We start from the raw sequence: 24,559 nt of genomic DNA on the forward strand, positions 1-24,559 counted from the left end.
CATATCCCTCCAAACCCTTCCTATGCATGGACCAGTCCAGAAACTTTTAAAATGTTGTAATTGTACCAGCCTCAACCAATTCCTCTGGCAGCTCATTCCATACACGCACCACCCTCTGCCTGAAAAAGTTGCCCCTTTGGTCCCTTTTATACAATTCTCTCTTACCTGATTCCAAAGGTTGCCTAACCACAACATGACCTCCCAACTCCTATACTCAATGCCCTGACCAATAAAGGCTTCTTCACCACCCTGTCTACCTGTGACTCTTTAGGCTCTATTATTTCAAAAGCATTTATTTCACTCGTTAGTAAAAACAGAAACTACACAGAACATGAACAGCAAGGGAGAAGACAAAGCAAACAAAAAAATAATAGTAGCCAGAAAGGTCACAGGCTGAACGAGGCTATTCGGCACCTCATTTCTGTGCCAACTGAGAAACAAACATCCAGCCTAATCACTTGAAGTGCCTATCCAAGTATTTTATTTGAATGAGATGAATATTTCTGCCCATCCCTCCTTCACAGGGAGTGAATTCCAGATCTGCACCCCTTTCTGGGAGAAACATTTCTCAGTTTCCTTTGATCCTCATTCACTTACTTTAAAGCTCCCTGGCTATTAACGTCTCTGCTTAAAGAAGGACTTTTATTCAAATCAACATATATAATTTTCCAACAATCTCCTCGGTTCCCAAGATAACAATTCCAGCTTATCCAATATTTTCTCAAAGATAACATCTTCCTGTCCTGTCAACATTTTATAAATGTACACCTTCTAGTACAGTAATTTATTTTCCATATTGAAGAACTCTATGCGGTTTAATTAATTATTTTTTTTTACAGCTCTAACCTAAGTTACATTCTCTTGTATTCTATGCCTTGGCTAATAAGGTAAAGTATCATTCTATCCTGGCTGGCAGGAGTCACATCTAGCACAATAGGTAACACGTGGTTGTTGGAGGTCAAGTAACACAGATCCAAAACATCACTCTTGTTTCATAGGCTAAACAAATGAAAAGGTTGTTCAGAAGTCAGTAATAAAGAGTGGAACATGAATACTCAATGGAAATGCTTCTTGTCCTGGATAGCAAAATGTAATTTGTTACATTACAGTAATAATTCAGGTAGCTAAGACATGTGTGTCTCCATCAGGAGATCATGCTCAAATCCAACTAACTCCTAACTGCCCAAGTCTCTGCCTAGGGGAGGTGTTAATATCAGAGTGTGGAGGACTTCAGTATAGCCCATACATTAACACTTTCATAACTACTAACTTATACAACATTTCCAGATATGACAGATTGAATAGTCTTCTTCTAGCCTGTTAAAATAGTTTCACAGAATTGTAGAATAGTATGATCACAACCATCAAAGTGCTCATCCTCACTGATATTCTGTCTACCTTCAGAACTTTATTCCCTAAAACAACATGCAGAGCTGCCTTTATCTTATTGGGCCTACACATACGAGAATGAAAGCCCTCCTAAGTGTATTTTATGCCTTCTTTACCTTTTACGTCAGTTAATATTCGAGTTGTTGAAACATTCCAGCATTATTGCTCATATTGTTTCTCTACTTCTCAACAAAGTACCTACACATATATCTTGCTCGGACTGTTTAGGGGTCTGCAGTGTATTTCCAGCAGTGACTTCCCTTTTTTGTTCTTCAGTTCAAACCAAATGGCCTAATTTGATAATCATTCTAACAAATCGTCCCACTTTACAACTTTTCTAGCTTTGTAAATTAATATGCAAAAGCCTATTACCATTAATAAAAACTGAAAGAACTGTGGATTTTGGAAATTGAAAACAAAAACAGAAATTGCTGGAAAACCTTAGCAGGTACAGCAGCATGTGTAGAGAGAAATCAGAGTTAATGTTTGGGTCCAGTACAGCAATTTTTGTTTGGACCCGATTACCATTTTTTTTTAAATTTCCCATCTGTAACCAGGAATTATTTTTGATATGCAGTCAGTTCTGCAATATAGGGAAGTGGAGGCAGTCAATATGTACAAAACAAACTCCCATGAACAGGAATGGGATAATGATCAGAGAATCTATTTATGAGATGTTGATTGGCCAGGACGCCAGGGATAACTCACCTGCTCTGCTTCAAAGTAGTGCTGTGGCATCTTTTATATCACCTGAGGAGGCAGATAGGGTTTCAGTTTTTACCTTGCTATCAACTTCCATCAATGCAGTACCCCCTCAGTTATAATGTAGTGTCAGCTTTGATTTCAGTCCTGAAGAACAACTTGAATCCAGAATCTTCTGAATCAGAGGTATAAATGATGTCAATTCAGTGACACCTGACACATACACAACCATGGCTAATTTGTATTTAATGGAAATAAAGCCCGTTTTGCCTAATTTAAATTCACCAAATTCTAAAATTAGGAATGGATTGATCTGAAGTACCTGATATAATTATATGCTTTTCTGAAGTTGTTATCAAGAACAGCAGCAGAGAGGCCAAAGTATTCCAACTCCTTCCGCTTCTGCCGATCATCATAAAATGAGTAGTATTCCAAGGAAGAATCAACCAAGAGTTCAGCTTCTTTGAAACGTCTGAGGTCACATAATGTGTAAATAGCTTTCAGCAATAAACTCCACCAGTCATCCTTATTCAGTACACTAGTTTTCCCTGGGTAAAAAATGATATGGATGTGTTTAAATTACCTGTTCAAATAGGAGACCTGAAAAAAAAATTGTTTATTATTTTCAGAACTGAAATAAATCAAAATGATGCATCAATGTAAGCAAATTGTAAATCCCCTATTAAAAAAGATAGCATTTAACATGAGAAAAAGTGTACATAAGTATTATTGTATAAAGCAGTCCCTTTTTTATACAACAAAATGATGTTCTTATAAAAAGGTCTGACATTTTAAAATATTCAGATTTCATATGATCTGGTGTTTGTTTAGGGTGGGGGTGGCAGGAAGATGACTATATCACTAAGCCGAGGTTATTGTACAGCTGTCTAAGCCAAAAATTACACCATAGCCTACAGATTTCTGCCAATTTTTGCTCTACATCACTAACTAAAGCATTGACTTGCAAGGTATCTGAGTCAAATGGCAAGTAATCAAGCTGCTAATGATAGTCCTACCTTTCAATATCCTATTTATCAGGCAGGTTGGTTGATTGATTAGATGCAAAAATCAATATCTATTGGATTAGATGCTAAATTAGCCACAAGGATCATTAGGGTTTTAATATATTATCTCTAGACATACCATATTGGAGTCACGGCTACCCCAAATTAATCTACTGGAATTCATTATTTTAGTGAACTGCAACAAATAAAGTTATAAATGGCTGGTAGATCTAAAAAAAATACAAGGTCAAAAATCACAAGACACTCAGTTATAGTCACTCCAAAAGCTAGTGTTTTGAAATAAACCTGTTGGACTGTAACATGGTGCATGTGATGTTTGACCTTGTCCAACCCAGTCCAACACCGGCACCTCCACATCATAAAAAAAAGATAAAGCCTTTACTTTTTCTAACATTTAAAGCATTTCTACACTACAATTGTAATCTAATAATGATCAGATTCATGTTTGTTGTATTTTATATGCAATTTGAATCATTTTCTTTAGGTTTTACCATTTAATCACCAATTTCATTACTCCAAGAATTTAGAAATATATTTGAAATTAAAGATATAAATCTTACCTGACTCTCACAAAGAAGTTTACACACTAACTCACAGCTCTGACACCCTGTCTTGCAATGATAGGTAATCTTGGTGTCCTCTTGTTCAACCTAAATTGAAATTCACAGCCCATATTCTACTATGACCAACATTTCTGTCATATTTCACATCACTGCACTTGCATTACTTTCAGTGCTGAAAAGCACTTTCACATCTTTGTCAATTTCACCATAATATTCCAAGGTCTCCACACCATCTCCCCAATTTCCATTCTTCTCTGTTGTCTACATTCTGCTCCTTGATCAACCATATCCTTGTCTAACTCAATTACTGTCCTATTCGCCAACAAATCTTATTTATAAGTCTATCATAACATTTTAACTCCCACGTCTGCAACTTCATTCTGTCCTGTGCTAATATCTGCCCACTGGCATCTACATTTTCAGTCCATCTTAAGTTAGCAAAGCTGTGTTACCCTAACACATAACCTCCTTAACCTCTATGTTATTATTTCTCTTCTTCAAAAGCTTCCAAAAAGCTTTTTTACTGTAGCTTCCTTTACTGTACCTTCAGTGATTTTTGTTTGTTTACAAGAGAAAAATATCATTTCTCCCTTTAATGATGCAGTTAGAATATTGATCACTGAAGAAATAGATGACAAAAAACAGAATTTGAGGCGCTTGTTTTATTATGTGAATGCAATGCAAAATATGCACCCTCTATGGGATTTTGTAATTTTCAGGGTATTCAAAAAGTATCAAAAAAACTCTTGGCAAATTATGTCATAATGGGAGCAGCTGCCTGATTCCTCAAGGAAGATTACACCCAACATCATCAAGTGATATCCGGGTAGGAGTTTGCAAAGAGGATTGTGGCAGATATAGGTAGTGTGAATTCTGAATTACTACCCATCAATTTAAGTGGCATAATTCAGATAACGTTCTTAAGGTTGAAGAGACAAGAATGGAAATGTCATATCAAGGTTTATAGATGACAGAGTACTGTTATAGTCAAACACATATAGTTGTAGACTTTCTCAATCCGTATGACACAGATGATCATATCAGTTTAGTCGTGGATCTCATTGTAGATTGGCACCAGATCAGTCTGAGTTTTAAGTCATAACACTTACATGTTTCATTCCTTACCTTTAACATCCAAATATGCAGCTTCTTGATCATCGATATCACTAACTTTATCTCTTAACTCCTTAACAAGGTATAGGTGTTTCTCCCCACTTTTGGAACTTGAAACCAATGAAACCTGAGCTCTGCTCATTGCCACCTACAAGAAAAATTAGTTTCATTTGCTCTTCGCTGAGGCACAATTTTCTTTTTGTAAATCAGTTTTAAACAATAACTGCTAATTGTCCAAGGTGATGTAGTTTCTACTCGAAATGTTCTCCTTAAACATAGAATGGCAACATGCATAATGTAAACAATAAAATACAGATTATTGGCTTTTCCGAGTGACAGTTTTGGAAGTTTACTTAATTCTAAAACAGTGAGTGATAATGACAAAAAGCAACAAGTTTCAAAGGCATCATTGTATTCAGCAGTGTGTGTGCGGTTTTTAAAACTTCATTCATAGGCTGTGGGTATTGCTGACTAGAGGGCAGTTAACAGTCAACCACATGTCGGGTCTAGAGTCACATGTAGGCCCGAGCAGGTGAAGCCAACACTTTCTTCCCTAAAGGAAATTAGTGAACCCGATGGGTTATTCTCAATATTTGACAATGCTTTCATTGCCACTGTTAGATTTCTAATTCCAGATTTTTAGTGAATGCAAACTTCACTATTTAACCTGGTGGGATTCGAACCCAAGTCTCTGGATAAACAGTCTAGTGTTAACATCACTAGGCCATTCACCTGATACAAACCTTTGCTAGTTTTCATATCATTCTAAAAATCAAGCCTTTTCAACATATCCACAATTTTCACAGGGTTGAACAGCTGCAATATTGAGAGGACTCATGAGCAAACATGGAAGAAGAAGCTACTTCTCTCTGATATTACAAGTTGTATATCAATTTTCTTTTTGGTTGTAAAGATTCAACTCACCTTTAAAAGCATTGCTAGCATTGCAAGTAAAGCATCCACGTAATCTGGCAACTTCTTCTGGGAATACAATAAGGTAGAGCGATGCAGTAACAGCTTCAGTTCCTGAATGATAGACAGACATAACCTGAGATTTAAATAACCTGATAATTGGACAAGAGATAAAAATAAAACAACAGTCCAACTTTCCTGCAGAATAGGGTCTACAAATTACAACCTTTTATTCCAGAGTTTATAGCAAGCATTAGTTGGTCTACAGAGTAAGTGACAGTTGTTAAAAGTACATTATTTGCACTGTTCTCCACCAAAACATTCTGTAGATGTTTTAACATTTTCCTCATGAATATTCTGACTGTAACCTGTTAAAAGCTTATCAATTTCTAAGGGTAATGTCACTCTCTCCTTCCTTGTTTTCTTTAGATTGGATACCTCAATTGCAGATTGTGCTTAATTTAGCAGCCCTACAAAACTGCAAATCTCACCAACTAACAAACATCCAAGTTGCCAGGCAGACATGTCACAACAACCTTTTGGATATGAGTCATTTATTCAACAGTGTGATTAATCGTCATTTTAATTAAGCCATTATTCATCAATAGCCTCTGCATTTCTAGAGGAGGCGTAAGTCAGCAGCAGTGAATTTGATTAAAACCTTAGAAGCCAAGAGGCACTTGCAATAGGATGAATGATCAAATACCAACTGAGTGTCATGAGCCCTGTTTCGTATAGACTGAATATTCTCCTTCTGTGCTGTAAAGTTTCTTATAGTGGCAAACCAAATATTTGCTGTCATTTTAATACATTAATTATGTTGCCAGTACAAGCTACATTGAAATACAGGTCTTGTGGTAATAATTAGTCAGTTATTATATTTCATACCTGTTGAGCTGCATTTGCATCATGTGCTAGAGTTTCAGGATCATGCATTGATTCCAGAGCCTCAAGAGCTTTCTCTGGTCGCCCTAATTGTTGTTGCAATGTCGAAAGGGAAATACGTGCATCCAAGTGCAAAGGTGCCATTGCCACCACTTTGGTGTAACTCTCTGCTGCAAGCTCCATATGGCCCAAGGCTTTCAAACACTCTTAAGTTAGAAAATTAGAATTGAGTATTGCACACTTCCATTCTCAAAATTGTTCCTCATTCTTTTCATTTCACTTTCCAAAGGTAGCATTACAGATACCATTACAATTAAAAAGATCAAGAGCATAAATAAGGAAAATATTAATAGCATACAATACAGTAAATGTGTCAATTGATGTTTATGTTCTACAGGAAACTAACTGCAATGTCTTTCACAAGGCTAGCTTAGCTACATACATTACAGGGAAGGGAAACTGTTCACAGCATGAGAAATATGCTGTTCCACAGCTGAACAGCTAGATCATCAGCACTATTTTGGTGCAGTTACTATTCCTTCAAATGGAAATAATTGATTATGTTTTTTTAATCTGATGTTAAACAGTTTTCAAAATACATAATGCCTTCTATTATATATATCTCAGAAACATCTCACAACACTTCAGAAAGAATAAACAATTTTGAAAATGCAGTCAAACAATAAAGTTATTTTACACAGAAACAGAAATTGCTGGAGAAAGTCAGTAGCATTTGTGGACAGAAAGCAGAGTTGGCGTTTAAGGGCCACTGACCCTTAAAGTCATAGAGTCATACAGCAAGTAAACAGACCCTTCGGCCCAACACATCCATGCCAACCAGGTTTCCCAAACGGAACTAGCCCCATGTACCTGCGGTTGGCCCATATCCCTCATGTACCTGTCCAAACGTCTCATAAATGTTGTAATTGTATTTGTCTCTACCACTTCCTCTGGCACTCGTTCCATATAGTGTGTGTGAAAACGTTGTCCCTCAGATCCTTTTTAAATCTTTCTCCTCTCACCTAAAACCTCTGCTCTCTAGTTTTGGACTCCTCTACCCTGGGGAAAAGACCATAAGCTATTAACCTTATCTATGCCCCCTATGATTTTATAAACCTCTATAATGTCACCCCTCAGCCTCATATTCTCCAGCGAAAAAAAGTCCCAGCCTATCCAGCATCACCTTAGAACTCAAACATTCCAGTCTCAGTAACATCATTGTCAATCTTTTTTGCACCATTTCCAGTTTAATAACATTGTTTTTATAGCAGGATGACCAGAATTATCCAAATGCAGCCTTGCCAATATTTTGTACAGCCATAACATGACGTTCTAACTCCTGTACTCAATGCTCTGACTGATGGAAGACAAGTGTGCCAAATGTCTTCTTTACCACCCTGTCCACCTGTGATGCCACTTTCAAAGGAACAATGTACCTGCACTCCTCGGTCTCTCTGTTCAACAACACTCTCCAGGGCCCTACCATGAATTGGCTCTTCTTCAGTTCTGCTTTTGTTTCAGATTTCCCACATCCCACAGTTCTTTATTTTTGGTTAAGCTATTTTGCACACTGCATTACGAGTAGTAATAAAATGAATAAGCAATTTGTTATAGTGGTTGAGGGTAAATGTTAATCAGAATAGAGAAAGTCAAAATCCATGAAATCGTGTCTCAAACATCCATTTAACCATAGTCTTCAGTTACTCATCTCATCAGAAAGGCATCATGTGACATTGCAGCAGCCTTGCAGTGTGAAGTAGAATGTCACCCTAGATTGCATCTGGGCAAGCTACCATTGAACATAAAAACAAGTAGATATAGAACTCTTATTCATTGAAAATGGATAAATCTCATTCTCTAACATGCAGAATATTCTTCATTGAACACAAGTTTATTGAAGACTACTGGTTTACGTTAATGGACCATTCTGTACATTTCCTTAGAATTTGAAAGTATTTACTTGAAGTAACAAGATTTAGATTGAGAGTTTTTGAATGTGGTTACCTGCATGACGAAGCCAAACAACCGCAAGGTTGTACCGTTCTGAACATACAAGGGCACTCAAAAGGGGTAACGCAGAGTTATATTCACCAGTCTCCAGAAAAGCTTCAGCCACATCTAAATAAAGATCTCCCATGTCTTCAGGGTTCTGTTCCATTAAGTTTGTCATCAAAAGCTAAAGATGAAAAAACATTTGATTTAAATAGTTAAATACTGTAGCTCATAGAATTATTTTCTTATGTTGTAAATATAAATGAAATTTTGTCCTCACTGAACTTTAAAACTGCCTCTTTAGTGAATTTAAGAGCACATGGTGGCACAGTGGTTAGCACTGCTGCCTCACAGCACCAGAGATCTGGGTTCAATTCCCAACTCAGGCAACTGACTGTGTGGAGTTTGCACGTTCTCCCCATGTCTGCGTGGGTTTCCTCCGGGTGCTCCGGTTTCCTCCCACAGTCCAAAGATGTGCGGGTCAGGTGAATTGGCCATGCTAAATTGCCCGTAGTGTTAGGTAAGGGGTACATATAGGGGTATGGGTGGGTTGCGCTTCGGCGGGTCGGTGTGGACTTGTTGGGCCGAAGGGCCTGTTTCCACACTGTAAGTAATCTAATGCAAATTTACTTAAAGTAGAAACAATGGAAATTAGAATTATTCTGCAACTTCATATGATGTGTAAATACATTTGGGTTTATTTCAATACAGTAAGCTAAATTAGTTGAGAAAGTAAAATATTTAAAATTACAATCTAACATCCAAATCAAAACTCTGAATCTCGTCACTAAACAAAATCATTTGTTCTCTTAAAAAAATGGCAGTAGGTCTTTTGTCCACATTAGTGATAAGAATATATGCAAACATATCAGTAAAAATTATAAGCTTGTTACATATTAAAGAATCATGTAACAAAATTATCTTTATTAGAAAATGCTGTACACTTTTACTGGAAGAATTTCATTTTAAAGATATTCAAAAAACTTCAACAGGAAAGGAGAACTATGTGCGACAGAATGTTAAAAGACTGGCCTTTCACATCTAGAATTAGGTCTCACCTGACTTGAGATTTTTGGACGTTACTCTCACTGAAAAAATCTGAAGTCTATTTATGTCTTTTTGATCTAGTTCTTCATAATTTATTCTAAAAATCTTGTTGATTTGAAACTTACATCAAGAGGCTTGAAGATATGAAGATGGATCAAACACACTATCAGCTTGACTCGGATGTCTATGGGGACCGCTTCTGGGATCTGACATTTGTAAGTAACATCTATAATCCATTAAAGCAGAGAGAAGAAAATGAGATACCTTTTGACAGTTTCATTTCTCCTACATATTTTATTTTTCACTACTTTCTTCCTATTTCAAGTCCCTAAGTAGCAGACACCAGATGAGGGCAAGGCCACCCACAGTTTCCAACCTCACAGTCTGGGATCCCCGCACTGCTCGGTTCTACCTCCTTCCCAAGATCCACAAGCCTGACCATCCTGGCTGACCCATTGTCTCAGCATGCTCCTGCCCCACTGAACTCATTTCTAACTACCTTGACACTGTCCTATCCCCCCAGTCCAGGAACTCCCCACATATGTTCGAGACACCACCCACGCCCTTCACCTCCTCCAAGACTTCCATTTCCCAGCCCACAACGCCTCACCTTCACCATGAATATCCAATCCCTCTACACCTCCATCGGCCATCACCAGGGCCTCAAGCCCTCTGTTTCTTCCTCTCCCGACGTCCCCAACAGTACCCTTCCACCAACACTCCCATTCGTTTGGCCGAACTGGTCCTCACCCTTAACAATTTCTCCTTCAAATCCTCCCACTTCCTCCAGACCAAAGGGGTAGCCATAAGCACCCATATGGGCCCCAGCTATGCCTGTCTCTTTATTGGCTACATAGAACAGTCGATCTTCCATAATTACATTGGCACCACTCCCCACCTCTTCCTCCGCTACATTGATGACTGCATTGGCGTCACCTCGTGCGCCTGCGAGGAGGTTGAGCAATTCATCAACTTCACCAACGCATTCCACCCTGATCTTAAATTTACCTGGACCATCTCTGACACCTCCCTCCCCTTCCTGGACCACTCCATCTCCATTAATAACGACCGACTTGACACTGACATTTTTTACAAACCACCGTCTCCCACAGCTACCTGGATTACACCTCTTCCCACCCTACCTCCTGCAAAAATGCCATCCCGTATTCCCAACTCCTCAGCCTCCGCTGTATCTGCTCCCAAGAGGACCAGTTCCACCACAGAAAACAGCAGATGGCCTCCTTCTTTAGAGACCGCAATTTCCCTTCCACATGGTTAAAGATGCCCTCCAATGCATCTCGTCCACATCCTGCACCTCCGCCCTCAGACCCCACTCCTCCAACCATAACAAGGACAGAACACCCCTGGTGCTCACCTTCCACCCTACCAACCTTCGTATAAACCAAATCATCCACCGACATTTCCGCCACCTCCAAACAGACCCCACCACCAGGGATATATTTCCCTCCCCACCCCTTTCCGCCTTCCACAAAGACCGTTCCCTCCGTGACTACCTGGTCAGGTCCACGCCCCCCTACAACCCACCCTCCCATCCTGGCACTTTCCCTGCCACCGCTGGAATTGCAAAACCTGCACCCACACCTCCTCCCTCACCTCCATCCAAGGCCCTAAAGGAGCCTTCCAAATCCATCAAAGTTTTACCTGCACATCCACCAATATCACTTATTATATCTGTTGATCCCGATGCGGTCTCCTCTACATTGGGGAGACTGGATGCCTCCTAACAGAGCGCTTTAGGGAACATCTCCGGGACACCCGCACCAATCAACATACCGCCCCGTGGCCCAACATTTCAACTCCCCTCCCACTCTGCCGAGGACATGGAGGTCCTGGGCCTCCCTCACCGCCACTCCCTCACCACTAGAAGCCTGGAGGAAGAACGCCTCATCTTCCGCCTCGGAACACTTCAACCCCAGGGCATCAATGTGGACTTCCACAGCTTCCTCATTTCCCCATCCCCCACCTCACCCCAGTTCCAAACTTCCAGCTCAGCACTGTCCCCATGACTTGTCCCACCTGCCTATCTTCTTTTCCACCTATCCACTCCACCCTCCCCCCCCGACCTATCACCTTCATCCCCTCCCCCACTCACCTATTGTATTCTATGCTACTTTCTCTCCACCCCCACCCTCCTCTCAATTATCTCTCCAAGCTTCAGGCTCACTGCCTTTATTCCTGATGAAGGGCTTTTGCCCGAAACGTCGATTTTACTGCTTCTCGGATGCTGCCTGAACTGCTGTGCTCTTCCAGCACCACTAATCCAGAATCTGGTTTCCAGCATCTGCAGTCATTGTTTTTACCTTGCTAAACTAGAGAATCAGGCCCAAAGTCTCACTTGCCGGTACGCAGACACACAGACTACCAAAGGAACAGCACCACAAACTGAAACACCTCGTAGAAGACTCAACCCACTCCACCCAGGAACTCCCTAACATTACCAAAGACACCAAGGTAGAGGACGACAAGGTCAGTGTTTCCTTTGACGTGATGGCCCTAATGTTTATTCACATTGCCCTTGCCAAAGAAACACTGGCCTCACTGTTAGACGAACCAAGGACACAAATGCCTGACAGCACCAACTCCATCAGCAAGGACAGCATCCTTAAACTAGCAGACCTGTGCCTCACAACCCACCTCACCTTCAATGACAAGATCTACAAACAAATCAATGGGATGCCTATGGGATCACTAGTATCAGGACTCTTAGCAGAAGCAGTTATGCAGAGAATAGAATGAGCAGCACACCCATGATCTAGCCCAAGCTTTGGGTCTACTACATGGATGATATCTTTGTCATCACGAAACGCAACATATGAGAAGAAACCCACAGAACACCAACACTTCACTGGAGGCTCACTGATGATGTTACCTAGCACGGTGATGAAACGTCTGAGAACAAATCTAACAGCTCAGCGAGCAAATTTACCACCAGAGAATCAAGATATTTCCATGCCATTGATAACACTGTGTCCACTTGTTTTTTGCAAATAGTCACAAGCAACTTACCCTTTAATACCCTATTAATTAGCAGCAGTTTAGCCAAAACTGGAGCCTTAAGACATACCAATCAATTGTGCTTCAGTTCATTGGCACATCATTATATCCTGAAGTATCTTTCTTATCATTCCCAACACTTCCACTGCTTGATATCTGTTCCTTTTATCCTCTTTTACCTTCTGTAAAGTGCTTTCAGTTGTTTTTCTACATTAAGGATGCTATGCAAATTGAAATTGTGCTCAACTCTCAGCAAGTGTTTTGTTTGGCTCTCCAAGCCACTTAAAACGCACTATTATTTTAGAAGCTTAAGGAGCATCTAGTTTTCTCTCCACTTTATCTCCAATTTCAGAAGAACTGCTCGTGAATTTCAGGTTAAAATTGTACCAGAATGTTTGGTATTTTCTATGCAAGTAAAAATGCAGAACAAGTACATTAATTAACTCATGTAGTGCTTCACAAAAGAGCAATTATCAATATGTAAATACTATAAATATGTACAATTTTACATAAGAATCAGTCGCACACAAAACACTGCCTTTTACAAAAGTGCACCACTCTAAAAGGTATTGCTTTTGTGTGCCAAAAATCCTGTACAATAGAAGCACTGAAAGAAAGCTACATCATATGATGAGTAAACATTTTCATAAGGCATCAGAGACAACAAGCACAGGAGTCATAAGTGAGCAACCTAATGCAAGTTAGGATACAGGCAGAAAAGTATTGGAAGACCTCAAGTTTACAGAGGGCAATGTGTTGGGAACCAGCAGGAAGTGAATTAGAATAGTCAAGACTAAAGGCAACAGAAGCATGAATAAGGTTTCAGCAACAGATGAGCTAACCAGAGGATCAAAGTCAAACAATGTCACAGAAATGGAAGTAGCTGGTCTTAATGATGATGCAAATATGTAGTTGCGAACTGACTCGTTTAGTTTCAGAATGTTGCCAGAGTTGATAGCTAGGGAATGGAGGTTGGCAAGGGGAACAAAACCTTCAGACAATACCTTCAGACTTCTCCACCGTGGGGCAGCATGGTGGCTCAGTGGTTAGTACTGCTGCCTCACAGCGCCAGGGACCCGGGTTCAATTCCGGTCTTGGGCAACTGTCTGTGCGGAGTTTGCACATTCTCCCCGTGTCTGCATGGGTTTCTTCCGGGTGCTCCGGTTTCCTCCCTCAGTCCAAAGATGTGCAGGTGAGGTGAACTGGCCATGCTAAATTGCCCATAGTGTTAGGTGCAGGGGTAAATGTAGGGGAATGGGTCTGGGTGGTTTGCTCTTCGGAGGGTCAGTGTGGACTTGTTGGGCCAAATGGCCTGTTTCCCCACTATCGGGAATCTAACTTTCTCAGTCTTAATCTTGTTCACAACTACTTCATCTATGAACCTACAATGGTCAAAATCTACCATAAGTGGGAAAATACATTTACCTTCTGCAGTTTCCTCTGAAAGATCTTGTGTGATGACAACCTTTTCAACCACAACTTCAGTAAACTTAGTTATAATCTATAAAGCAAAGAAAATTAGAACTGTTACAATGAAAACAAATGAAACTCATCAAAGGAGTGACAAACATCTTCAAGTTACGTTTCTTCATATCTCACTTCTAACATGCGAGAATTTGTCAGCAGCAAAACAGTTGGACCAGAAAAGAAAATTCATTCTTCCTTTAATAAAAGGGAGAAGGAAGCAGGTACATTTTTAAGCAGATGGAAGAAAATGTTAAAGGGACAATTCAAAAGGTATGGGAGTAATTGCCTGAAAAGTAGCTTGCATGCAAAAGAAAAGGGAGAGTGGAATACACTGCACACTTGGACAAATCTTAGCCGGTGAAGACTTCCCAGGTAGAACAGACAAAGATACAAGGAATGTACTGCAGATACTGGAATCTGAAAACAGAAAGTACTGGAGAAACCTAGCAGGTCTAGCAGCATTTGTAGAAAGACAAATAGTGCAGGCTCTATATTGGTGAGAACAAATTCTGACTGGGTGACTCAAAGTTTTCAAAATGCAAAGTGACTTATTTAACAGATACTTTATGCTATCCAGGGCAAAAGCATTTCACACCAGGTTTCTTCACAAACAGTAAAAATAGCTCTATTTATTGTAGCACACTTAATTTTTCTTTTCACAGTTCTTGTTGAAGTGATCTAATTTATGCAACTTAAACTTCAAAACCCCTTCAAAACCCCAAACACACACATACACTTCATCAATATTAAGGCAGATAAAAGAGAAATGGTTTTACACATATACTGCAGATAAAACATAAACAAAATTCTGTCAATCAGAAGTCCAGACCACAAAGTTTAAAGTTCTTTTTCTCTCACAGTCTTATTTATTTTTACAATAAAATGGCATTGTTATCTGTGCTTCAAATCAATGATTATGTGGACTTGTCTTTTCTTACATGAATAATTTATTTTAATTTTCTTGGATTTTTTTTAATACATATATACTTCTTAATACTTTTTTTTAAAATAATAGCTTTAAAGTTACCTACATCTGTCAGGACCACTCAAATGTAGCCCTCTGGAAACAACTTTAATTTCATCAACACAAGCTATTCTCAGAGGTAACACTTTCATTGCCACTTCTTTACTGAATGCCTCAAACCCTTATTATGGTTGCCTTCTCATCACTTGCAAGCTAATCTGCTAAGTGCTTTCATTTGCCACAAGACTCTGCAGAAATATCCATATATTTTTCCACTAGTTTCAAAAAAAGGCAATCTTCTAGTTTTTTTTCCCCTCATGAAATCCAAACTAAGTTTAAACCCTTCCCACTCCATGTGACAAATGATGAAGTGAACTTTCTATCTGCATTCCATACTTTGGCTGTCTTCACTTGGTGAGCTGCAAATTGCACACAATGGGACATTCTGCAATTAGCTCTCTTAGCAACTATCCAGATAACTTGAACTCAGGGAACCTCTCCGAGTTCAACCCATCTTCACGATGACACAGCACACACTGGAATGTCCATGAACAGACATTTAGATTAAGTATCTCTCATTTAAAAACGCCTTCTTTACTCTTGATGGAAGAAATTGATTTTACAACGCTACATGGTTAACAGAATACTTTTAAACTAATTTAACTTTAACCCCAAAACAAAACTTTTTCTCTGAACTGCCCTTGCTGCAAACATTGCTGATGTCATTCATCCATTTGTTTAATGAAATAAACCCATCTGCTGTTTTTTGATCTTACTTTTCTCGCAGTTTTTCTCTTATGTCAACATGGTCTCAGCCTTTTCAGTGTAATATACTCCAAGTTTGTTTTAATTGTTTTCACTTCAGAGGTGCATTTTCTATAGCTAAAACTTTAATTGCTAAAACTAAAAGTTATATTCTAATACACGTGAATGATGAATCAAATATCGTTATTTCTAGATTAGATTAGATTACTTAGTGTGGAAACAGGCCCTTCGGCCCAACAAGTCCACACCGACCCGCCGAAGCATGACCCATCCAGACCCATTCTCCTACATTTACCCCTTCACCTAACACTACGGGCAATTTAGCATGGCCAATTCATTTTTGGATTGTGGGAGGAAACCGGAGCACCGGGAGGAAACCCACGCAGACACGGGGAGAATGTGCAAACTCCACACAGATAGTCACCTGAGGCGGGAATTGAACCCTGGTCTCTGGCGCTGTGAGGCAGCAGTGCTAACCACTGTGCCACTGTGCCACCCACAAACCTATGTTCTGGTTATCTGGGTGTCTGACTCAGCAGAGCTATTGCTCTGGGGTACAATAGATGGAAAAAGATTTTCTTCACTTTTTTTTTGTTCATACATGCCTTACCTCCAAAGTTTTATCATATTGCTTGCTGGACAGATACAATTCAGCTGCCATGTTAACATCCTCAGCCGAAACCAGGTTCTGATGTTTGCTGAGAGCCTCTTCCATCACACCAATGGCTGACGTAATATCATTGGTTTCATAATAGCTTCTGAAAAGGGTTACATTTTATAGTTTTATTTATAAATCATAAAACTAGCTTCTACAGGAATGCAGTCAAACATTTCCTTCAACTCCAGAAAGAAAGATACGGAAAGAGATTCTGTTCAGGTCAAAACTCAGAAATCATTTTAGTCACAATGAAATGCATTCTCAGCCCTAGCTGCAAAGTTTTGATGAGACTAAGTAAATGTTATTGCTAGAAATCTTTTCTCTAACTTGCTACTTCCTAGCCTAATACAGGAAAGCTAGATTTAGGTGAGGAGGTACATAGAACATAGAAAAGTACAGCACGGAACAGGCCTTTTGATCCACAATGTTGTGCTGGAATTTAATCCTAATGTAAAATACAATAACTTAATCTACACACGCCTCAACTCACTGCTATCCATGTACATGTCCACAATGACTCTGCTTACACCACCACAGCTGGCAACGCATTCCATGCATTCACAACTCTCTGCGTAAAGAACCTACCTCTGATGTCTCCTTTATACCTTCCTCCTAATACCTTCAAACCATGACTCCTCATACCAATCAATCCTGCCCTGGCTACTGGCTCTATCTATCCGACTCATTATCTTGTATACTTCGATCAGGTCTCCTCTCTTCCTCCTTCTCTCCAGAGAGAAAAGTCCAAGCTTATTCAACCTTTCTTCATAAGGCAAGCCCTCCAGTCCAGACAGTATCCTGGTAAACCTTCTTTGCACCCTCTCCAAAGCCTCTGTATCTTTCCTATTGAAGGGCAACCAGAACTGGACACAATATTCCAAGTGTGGTCTCACCAGGGACTTGTAGAGCTGTAGCAAAACCTTGTGGCTCTTAAACTCGATCCCCCTGTTAATGAAAGCCAAAACACCATATGCTTTCTTAACAAACCTACCCATTTGGGTGGCAACTTTACGAATCTATGTAGTTGCACATCCAGATCCCTCTGTTCCTCCACACTGCCAAGAATCTTGTCTTTAATCCTATATTCAGCATTTGAATTCGATCTTCCAAAATGCATCACTTCACATTTATCCAGGTTGAACTCCATCTGCCATTTCTCAGCCCAGCTCTGCATCCTGTCTATGTCGCGTTGCAGCCTGCAGTAGCCCTCTATACTATTGATGGTACTATTGTGTCATCTGCAAATTTACTAACCCACCTCTCAACCTCCTCATCCAAGTCATTTATAAGAACTACAAAGAGCTGAGGCCCAAGAACAGAGCCCTCCGGGACCCCACCCAACACTGACCTCTAGGCAGAATACTTTCCATCTACAACCACTCTCTGCCTTCTGTCAGCCAGCCAATTCTGAATCCAGATAGCCAAATCGCCATGTATCCCATACTTCCTGATTTTATGAATGAGCCTACCATGGGGAACCTTATTAAATGCCTTGCTGAAGTCCACATACACCACATCCATTGCTTGACCTTCGTTGATTGTCTTATCACCGCCTCAAAGAACTCAGTAAGATTTGCGAGGCATGACCTACCCCTTCACAAAGCCATGCTGACTGCCTTCAATCACACTGTGCTTTGCCCAATAGTCATAAATCCTATCCCTCGGAATTCTTGCCAAAACTTTGCTGACCACAGACATAAGATGACAGACATACCAGATTCAAAGCAAGGGTTAGATGCCAGACTCTAAGCAGAGTATGAAATCTAATAGGTGTGTGTCCAGTGAGTGGAGGGTAACTGCAGCTTTAGTCACAAGGCAATAGGGAAGCAGTTAACAGGAAAAGAACGTACATATTTAACAAAAGAGGATATGAGATCAACATCATGCATGAAATAGAAGAATGATGGTTGAAGGGCCAGTAAGAGAATCAACACCATGAAGAAAATAAGCAGTAGGAAGAAATTACAGAATGTAATAACATCAAGTGAGGGGAAGAGATATGTGGATCAATGTTAAACAGGCCAGGAAGTCAGATATTGCAGGGTAAAAAAAGACACTACAGGAGGACAGAGGGTGGCTTTAAGATCCTGAGTAGGTTCTGAGGGTGCAAAGAGACAGAATAAAACAGGGAGAGTCATAAATCAGAAGAACAAAGGTGCAATGTTATGGGTACATCAGGACCTCTAAGTTCTCCTTTCTGAATGTCATTGATATGCTGCAAACAAGTATTATACAAACAATACACATCTCCCTGCATCCCCACTCCACAAAGGAGGTACTCAAACTAGATGATTTTCTTGTACATTAATACAGCAAAGCAGCACAAAATGGGAAATCAAAAAATTACATTTTGACACTGATTTAAGATGAAAAGCTTAAAAATGTATAGTACAAAAAAGGGATATTGCTATCTAACAAAAACATGCTCCTCTATGATGCTTTCTCTACAATTTACTTCTGTATACAATATATTGCATGGAGAAAATTTGTAAGTGTGTAATTCATAAGCAAATGGACTTTGTGTTGCTGAACACAAAAATATATTTTAATCAGAATATGCAAAACATCTTCTAATACATAATTTAATACACAAATTGGTATATTTTTGTTCAACAAGTAGCAGTAACCTTACTAAAGATATGTTACCAATAGATCACAGTTACATAACTTAATTTCGAATGTTAATTATGTGCAGTTCAATCATTATGTAGAAAGGAATTAAGTGAATGCTGCTACCTAGACAGCACCTACACTTAGATTAGGAATGCAATGCTAGACTCTCAATGTCACTGACACGTTAATGCCCACTGAAATGCCCTAGCAAGCCACTTAATTCACCCAATTACAGATAGGTAACAAATGGTGACATAACACTCATATTCCATTAAAACAAAGAAATTGTGCTGTGTACAAACAAATGCTGGTATTGTTTTTCATAAGGATCTTTTAAGTGATTTTTTAAAAATGTATTGAAAGCAAAAATCTAAAAGTGAATTTTGCACTGTCAAAAATACATTTACTTTTTCACATTCTCATGTAGTTTGAGTGAATGCATTAAATGGAGAAAACACTCACCACCACCTTCTCCTGGACAATCAGGGATGGGAAATACATGCTGGCCCAACCAGCGACACCACATCCCATGAACTGAATAAAGCAAATCAGCTGATATAATGTTTGAAAATTTATTAATCAAAGTATAAATTATTTAGTCAGGTAGAGCAGTGTGCTTGTTAATTAAAAAAAAGAGAAAAGCAGTTGGTCTGTGAAAACTTACTTTGCCATATCTCTGGCCAACTGCATAAAATGCTCCCCGTCAGTAGGTGGCAGAATGTTCAGGATGCGCCTATATCCATCCATAGCTAGTTTGTGTTCACCCAATTGTTCATAGAGACTGCAACGCTCCCACAGGTACCGTACGTTTGTTGTGTCATATTTTATGGCTACATTTTAAAAACAAATCAGCTTTGTGTATAATAAATCATTTTTACAATTCAAGGTTACATAACACAAGTACACTCCTCGCGTCCACGCAACCTTCAAATTGTGAAATATAAATAATTAGGAATTGTATGATAAGTTTTTAGCTCAATTTTATTCCATGTATTTTTCCCACTGAAGTTGTCCAATAATTTTTCCACAAGTTTAAAGAGTTGCACAGACAAAAGAACATACTACAAATACTTTTAGTCAATTCCAGCAGAAATTAACTGCATTGCTTTTATGGCTGAATGGTCTACTTATGCTCCTACAGCTTTGGCTGTCTCACCCGTCTCACCCTTCAAATTACTGTTGTATAACTTAACCACTCTATCATGCAACAGAAAAAAGAATTGCTAAGTTTCAAGCAATTCCAGTTTCAAAAGGATAGGTTTGTAGAATTACAGTAAAGGTCAAACACAGTGCAGCAATAATTCTGCCAGGATTTTCTACATTTAATAAAGCCAAATACTTCAGAAGACAGAGGATCAGAAGTTTGATTGACATTTGATTGATATTGAAAGCCAGGGTGAAAGCCAGCACCCAAAAGTAACTTGGACAACAAGTGTAGTTTCACAGCTGTCAGTCTGAGAAATTGCACAAGGGCTCTGGAGATGGGCTTTCACTAAAACAACAAATAAGCAGTAAGGTTTCATCACTGACATGGTAGGTCTCAGCTCTGCAGAGGTTACATTGATTTAGAAAAAAAATCACTGCCTGAAACTACAGAAGAGGACAACCTTTGGTTTTTGAGCTTGATAAGCTAAGTATTTGATTTTTAAAACTTATAAAACTTCTAATTCTTCATTTTTAAATTGTTAATGGTGAGTAAGATTAGGGCATTTAAGGTATACTAAAATCTATTTCGTGATTGACTTTTACTATTAAAAATTGTTATCCCGGGGGAGATCCAAGATGGCGGCGACTCAGCAAGTCTGAGTCTACAGAGCCCTTCCCAAAACCTGGGTAAAGTGGGTTTCCTGCCCCCACCACACTTGCCAAACCACCCAAAAAATTTCTTTAATCTTAATTAGCTGCTGAATATTATATTTAAATAGTCTAATACTGAGTGGATAATGAGTAAATCAAAGGGACCCCGCAGCTCTCAGAAAACAAAGACCCCTCCCCCACCCTCCTCTCCTCCGGCTGCAGCTGATGTAAAAACAGGCCTTATAGAGATGATTGCCAGATTGGAATCGACACTCGTCAATTTCATCGCAGAATCCCGACAGAGATGGAATGCATTCGAAGAAAAGCTGCAGAAACAGAATCAAACCATGGAGGAACTGCAGGGCCGAGTGGAGGGGGCAGAACTAAAGGCCACGACCTCCGAGGCTGCAGCTCAAACAGCTGCAGAGCAGGTGCGAGCTCTGGAGCAGAGAATCAGGGCCTTTGAAATTTACATCGATGATATTGACAACAGAAATCGGAGAAAAAATATTCGGTTGCTGGGCCTTCAAGAGCAAGAAGGGAAGGGACAGTTAGCAGCATTTCTGGAACGATGGCTGCCCCAGCTTTTAAACCTGGGGGCTGAAACTGACCGGGTAAGGGTGGAGTGGGCCTACCGGGTCGCAGTACGCGGATCTGGCCCAAACCAGCACCCACGCCCGGTCCTGTTCCGGCTGCAGAGTTATAGAGAGAGGCAGATACTCCTGGATGCCTCCAGAAAGCTTGGAAAGGATCCTAAAGCTATGATTCATGAAGGATCCAAGATTATGTTATTTCAGGACTTCTCCCCGGCTTTGGCACGAAGAAGGAAGGCGTTTGATGAGGTGAAGAAATGTTTAAGGGACTTAGATATTCAATACACCTTACGCTACCCAGCGACGTTATGCTTTACCCACGAAGGATCCGAGTATAATTTTAGATCATCAGAAGAGGCCAAGAAACTTTTAGACTAGGTTAAATAAATCGTAAGAGACAATTTATGTTGGCTTGCCTCTCCCACACTCCGTGGGGAGAAATGGATACTTTATTCTACTTTACTTTTGCCTCTGGGAGCGGGGTTGTCTTCCTTGCTATGTTATTATACTTAACTGTAATCTGTTGGAGTTGTAATTTTATAGTTATGTGTGTTTGTACATGGCATTGATGCTATTAGATATACTCAGGTATGGGTGGGGAGGGGTGGGGGTGCGGCGCTCACTGTTAACTCTAGCTCGGTATTATATCTAAATCCTATTAAGGAGCGCCCGGGTCAAGGGTGGGACACTGTTTGGGAGAGGATATGGTGGAACGTTGGAAAGGTAGTATGGCCCCCTGAGAACAAGGGGGAAGATCTCCACTCAAACATGTTTAATTTTTTTTTGTTCTTATTGTTTGGAAATAGCTTCCTTTTTATCATACTGTTATGAGTGTATTAGAGAACATTTTCTCTTATTTGAAGGATGTAAGCAACTCAACTATACACTCTGGATGATTGTGGATTAGTTGAATTTTGATGATTATATATTTAAGATCTATTTTTATATTAATGTTTGTGCTTGAAAATTCTGCTTATTTTTGTAAATTTGTCAAAATGTTAAATTCCCAATAAAAGTATCTATATAAAAAATTGTTATCCCAGAGCAGTAAGACTGTACGAGCGCTGCATTTTAAGCAAAGTGTGTTGTATTTGTTTTTAGGTAATTTCTGGGTGTTACACAGGCAGAAGTGGTTTTTAATAGGGTGCTGTACTCTTCCTGTCAGATGTGGGAGATCAGGGAGAATTTGAATGTTCCTGGAAACAATGTCTGCAAGAAGTGTGTTTAGTTGCAAATCTCACATGGATCATTTGGAGCAGCAGTTAGTGGCAATAGGAGCTTATAAGAGCAATGGGGTGTGATGGATACCAGTTTCAGGAAGGTGCATACAACAAAGATACAGTCAGGTTAACCGATTGGAGTGGTAGGAGAGGTAGCCAGGTAGTGAAGGAGCCTCTTGTGTTATCACCATCTCAAACAGTTTTGCTATTTGTATATTGTAGGGGTTGATGGACTCTCAGGGGTGTACAGCACTGACAACCAGGATTCTGTTACTGTGATTGGTTCTTCTGGAATATGGAGTGTGTCAGGTTCCAAGCGAGCAATTGTAATAGGGGACTCTATAGTCTGGGGCACAGACAGATGTTTCTGTGCTCATCAGTGAGATGTTAGGATGGTGTATTGCCTCTCTGGTGCCAGGGTCAAGAATGTCTCAGACACAGTGCAGAATATTCTGAAAGGGGAGAGTGACCTGCAGGAGGCAATTGTGCATATTGGGACCAAAGACATATGTAAGGAAAGGGATGAGGTGCTGTCGAGAGACAAAGGAAACTTAGAAAGTAGGTTCTTAAGGGTTGTAATATCTGGACTACTACCAGTGCATATGCTCGTAAGAGTAGGAAAAGGAGGACAGAGCAAATGAATGCGTGGCTGAGGAGCTGGTGCAAGGGGGCAAGGGTTCACATTTGTAGACCACTGGGATCTCTTCGGGGGTAGAAATGACCTGTATAAGGGCATGTTCAATCTAAATTGGAAGAGGAAATCTGCTAGTTTTATTTGGACCTGGAGGGGGCTCTGTGTGTGCGTGTGTGTATATGCACGCACGCACGTGTGCATGTGTGTACATGTTTATGCGTGCACACATGTTGGCTGGAAAAAGCAATGTGGGAAAAGAGAAAAGGCTGAAGCTGGTACAGTTGATAAGGGGAGCAAGTCAAGTAGTCAAGTTAAACGAAAGCTCAGCAGAGAACGAGGTAAGACTGATAAATTAATCTACATTGCTGTCAGTGCAAGAGGCCAGACAGGAAACGCAGATGAACTTTAGGCATAGTTGGGAAAATGGGAGTGAGATATCTCAACTATTATATAAATGTAGCTCAGGAACAGACAGGACTGGCAGCTCAATGTTCTGGGGTATAGATGCTACAGGCAGGATAGAAAGGAAGGCAAGAGAGGAAGGGGGAGTGCTGTTTTCGGTTAGGGAGAACATTACAACCATACTTAGGGAGGATATTCCTTGGAGATCCAGTGAAGTTATATGGGTGGAACTTAAGAAAGGGATGACCACTTTGTTGGGATTGTATTTCAGACCCCCCAATAGTCAGCAGGAAATTAAGAAGCAAATACGTCAAGTGATCTTAGATATCTGTAAGAAAAATAGGGTTATAATAGTAGGATATTTTAACTTTGTAAACATAGATGAGGACTGTCAGAGGGCTTAGGGCTTGGATGGGGAAGAATTTGTTCAGGGTATACAAGAAAATGTTGTTATTCAAAATGCAGATGTACCTAGGAGACCAGGAGCAATACTTGACCTTCTGTTGGGAAATAAGGCAGGACAAGTGACTAACGTGTCAGCGAGGGAGCACTTTGGTGCAAGTGATCATAATTCTATTAGTTTTAAAATAGCTAAGGAAAAGGATTGAACTGATCAAAAATTGGAGTAAAGCCAGTTTTGATGGCATTAGACAGGAATTTTCAGAAGTTAATTCAGGGAGGCTTTTCACAGACAAAGGGACAGTTGAGAAGTGGTAGGCCTACAGTGTGGAAACAGGCCATGTGGCTGAACAAGTCCACACTGACCCTCTGAAAAGTATCCCACCCAGACCCATTCCCCGACA

At 40.0% G+C, this 24,559-nt stretch overlaps 1 protein-coding gene across 1 annotated transcript in view; it reads right to left on the reverse strand.

Moving 5' to 3' along the window:
• Positions 1-24,559, reverse strand: part of gtf3c3 (general transcription factor IIIC, polypeptide 3) — a 61,269-nt gene that overhangs the window by 17,166 nt on the left and 19,544 nt on the right. The window contains exons 6-14 of the mRNA XM_060828013.1: positions 19,775-19,940; positions 16,450-16,597; positions 14,069-14,144; positions 9,754-9,854; positions 8,594-8,765; positions 6,593-6,795; positions 5,717-5,818; positions 4,805-4,940; positions 2,414-2,639 (exon numbers count right to left, since the gene is read on the reverse strand). Of these exons, the coding sequence (XP_060683996.1) occupies positions 2,414-2,639; positions 4,805-4,940; positions 5,717-5,818; positions 6,593-6,795; positions 8,594-8,765; positions 9,754-9,854; positions 14,069-14,144; positions 16,450-16,597; positions 19,775-19,940 (1,330 nt within the window). The remainder of the gene's footprint in view (positions 1-2,413; positions 2,640-4,804; positions 4,941-5,716; positions 5,819-6,592; positions 6,796-8,593; positions 8,766-9,753; positions 9,855-14,068; positions 14,145-16,449; positions 16,598-19,774; positions 19,941-24,559) is intronic.

This window comes from Hemiscyllium ocellatum, chromosome 7 (assembly GCF_020745735.1).
Source record: "Hemiscyllium ocellatum isolate sHemOce1 chromosome 7, sHemOce1.pat.X.cur, whole genome shotgun sequence".
Classification (NCBI taxonomy): Eukaryota; Metazoa; Chordata; class Chondrichthyes; order Orectolobiformes; family Hemiscylliidae; genus Hemiscyllium; species Hemiscyllium ocellatum.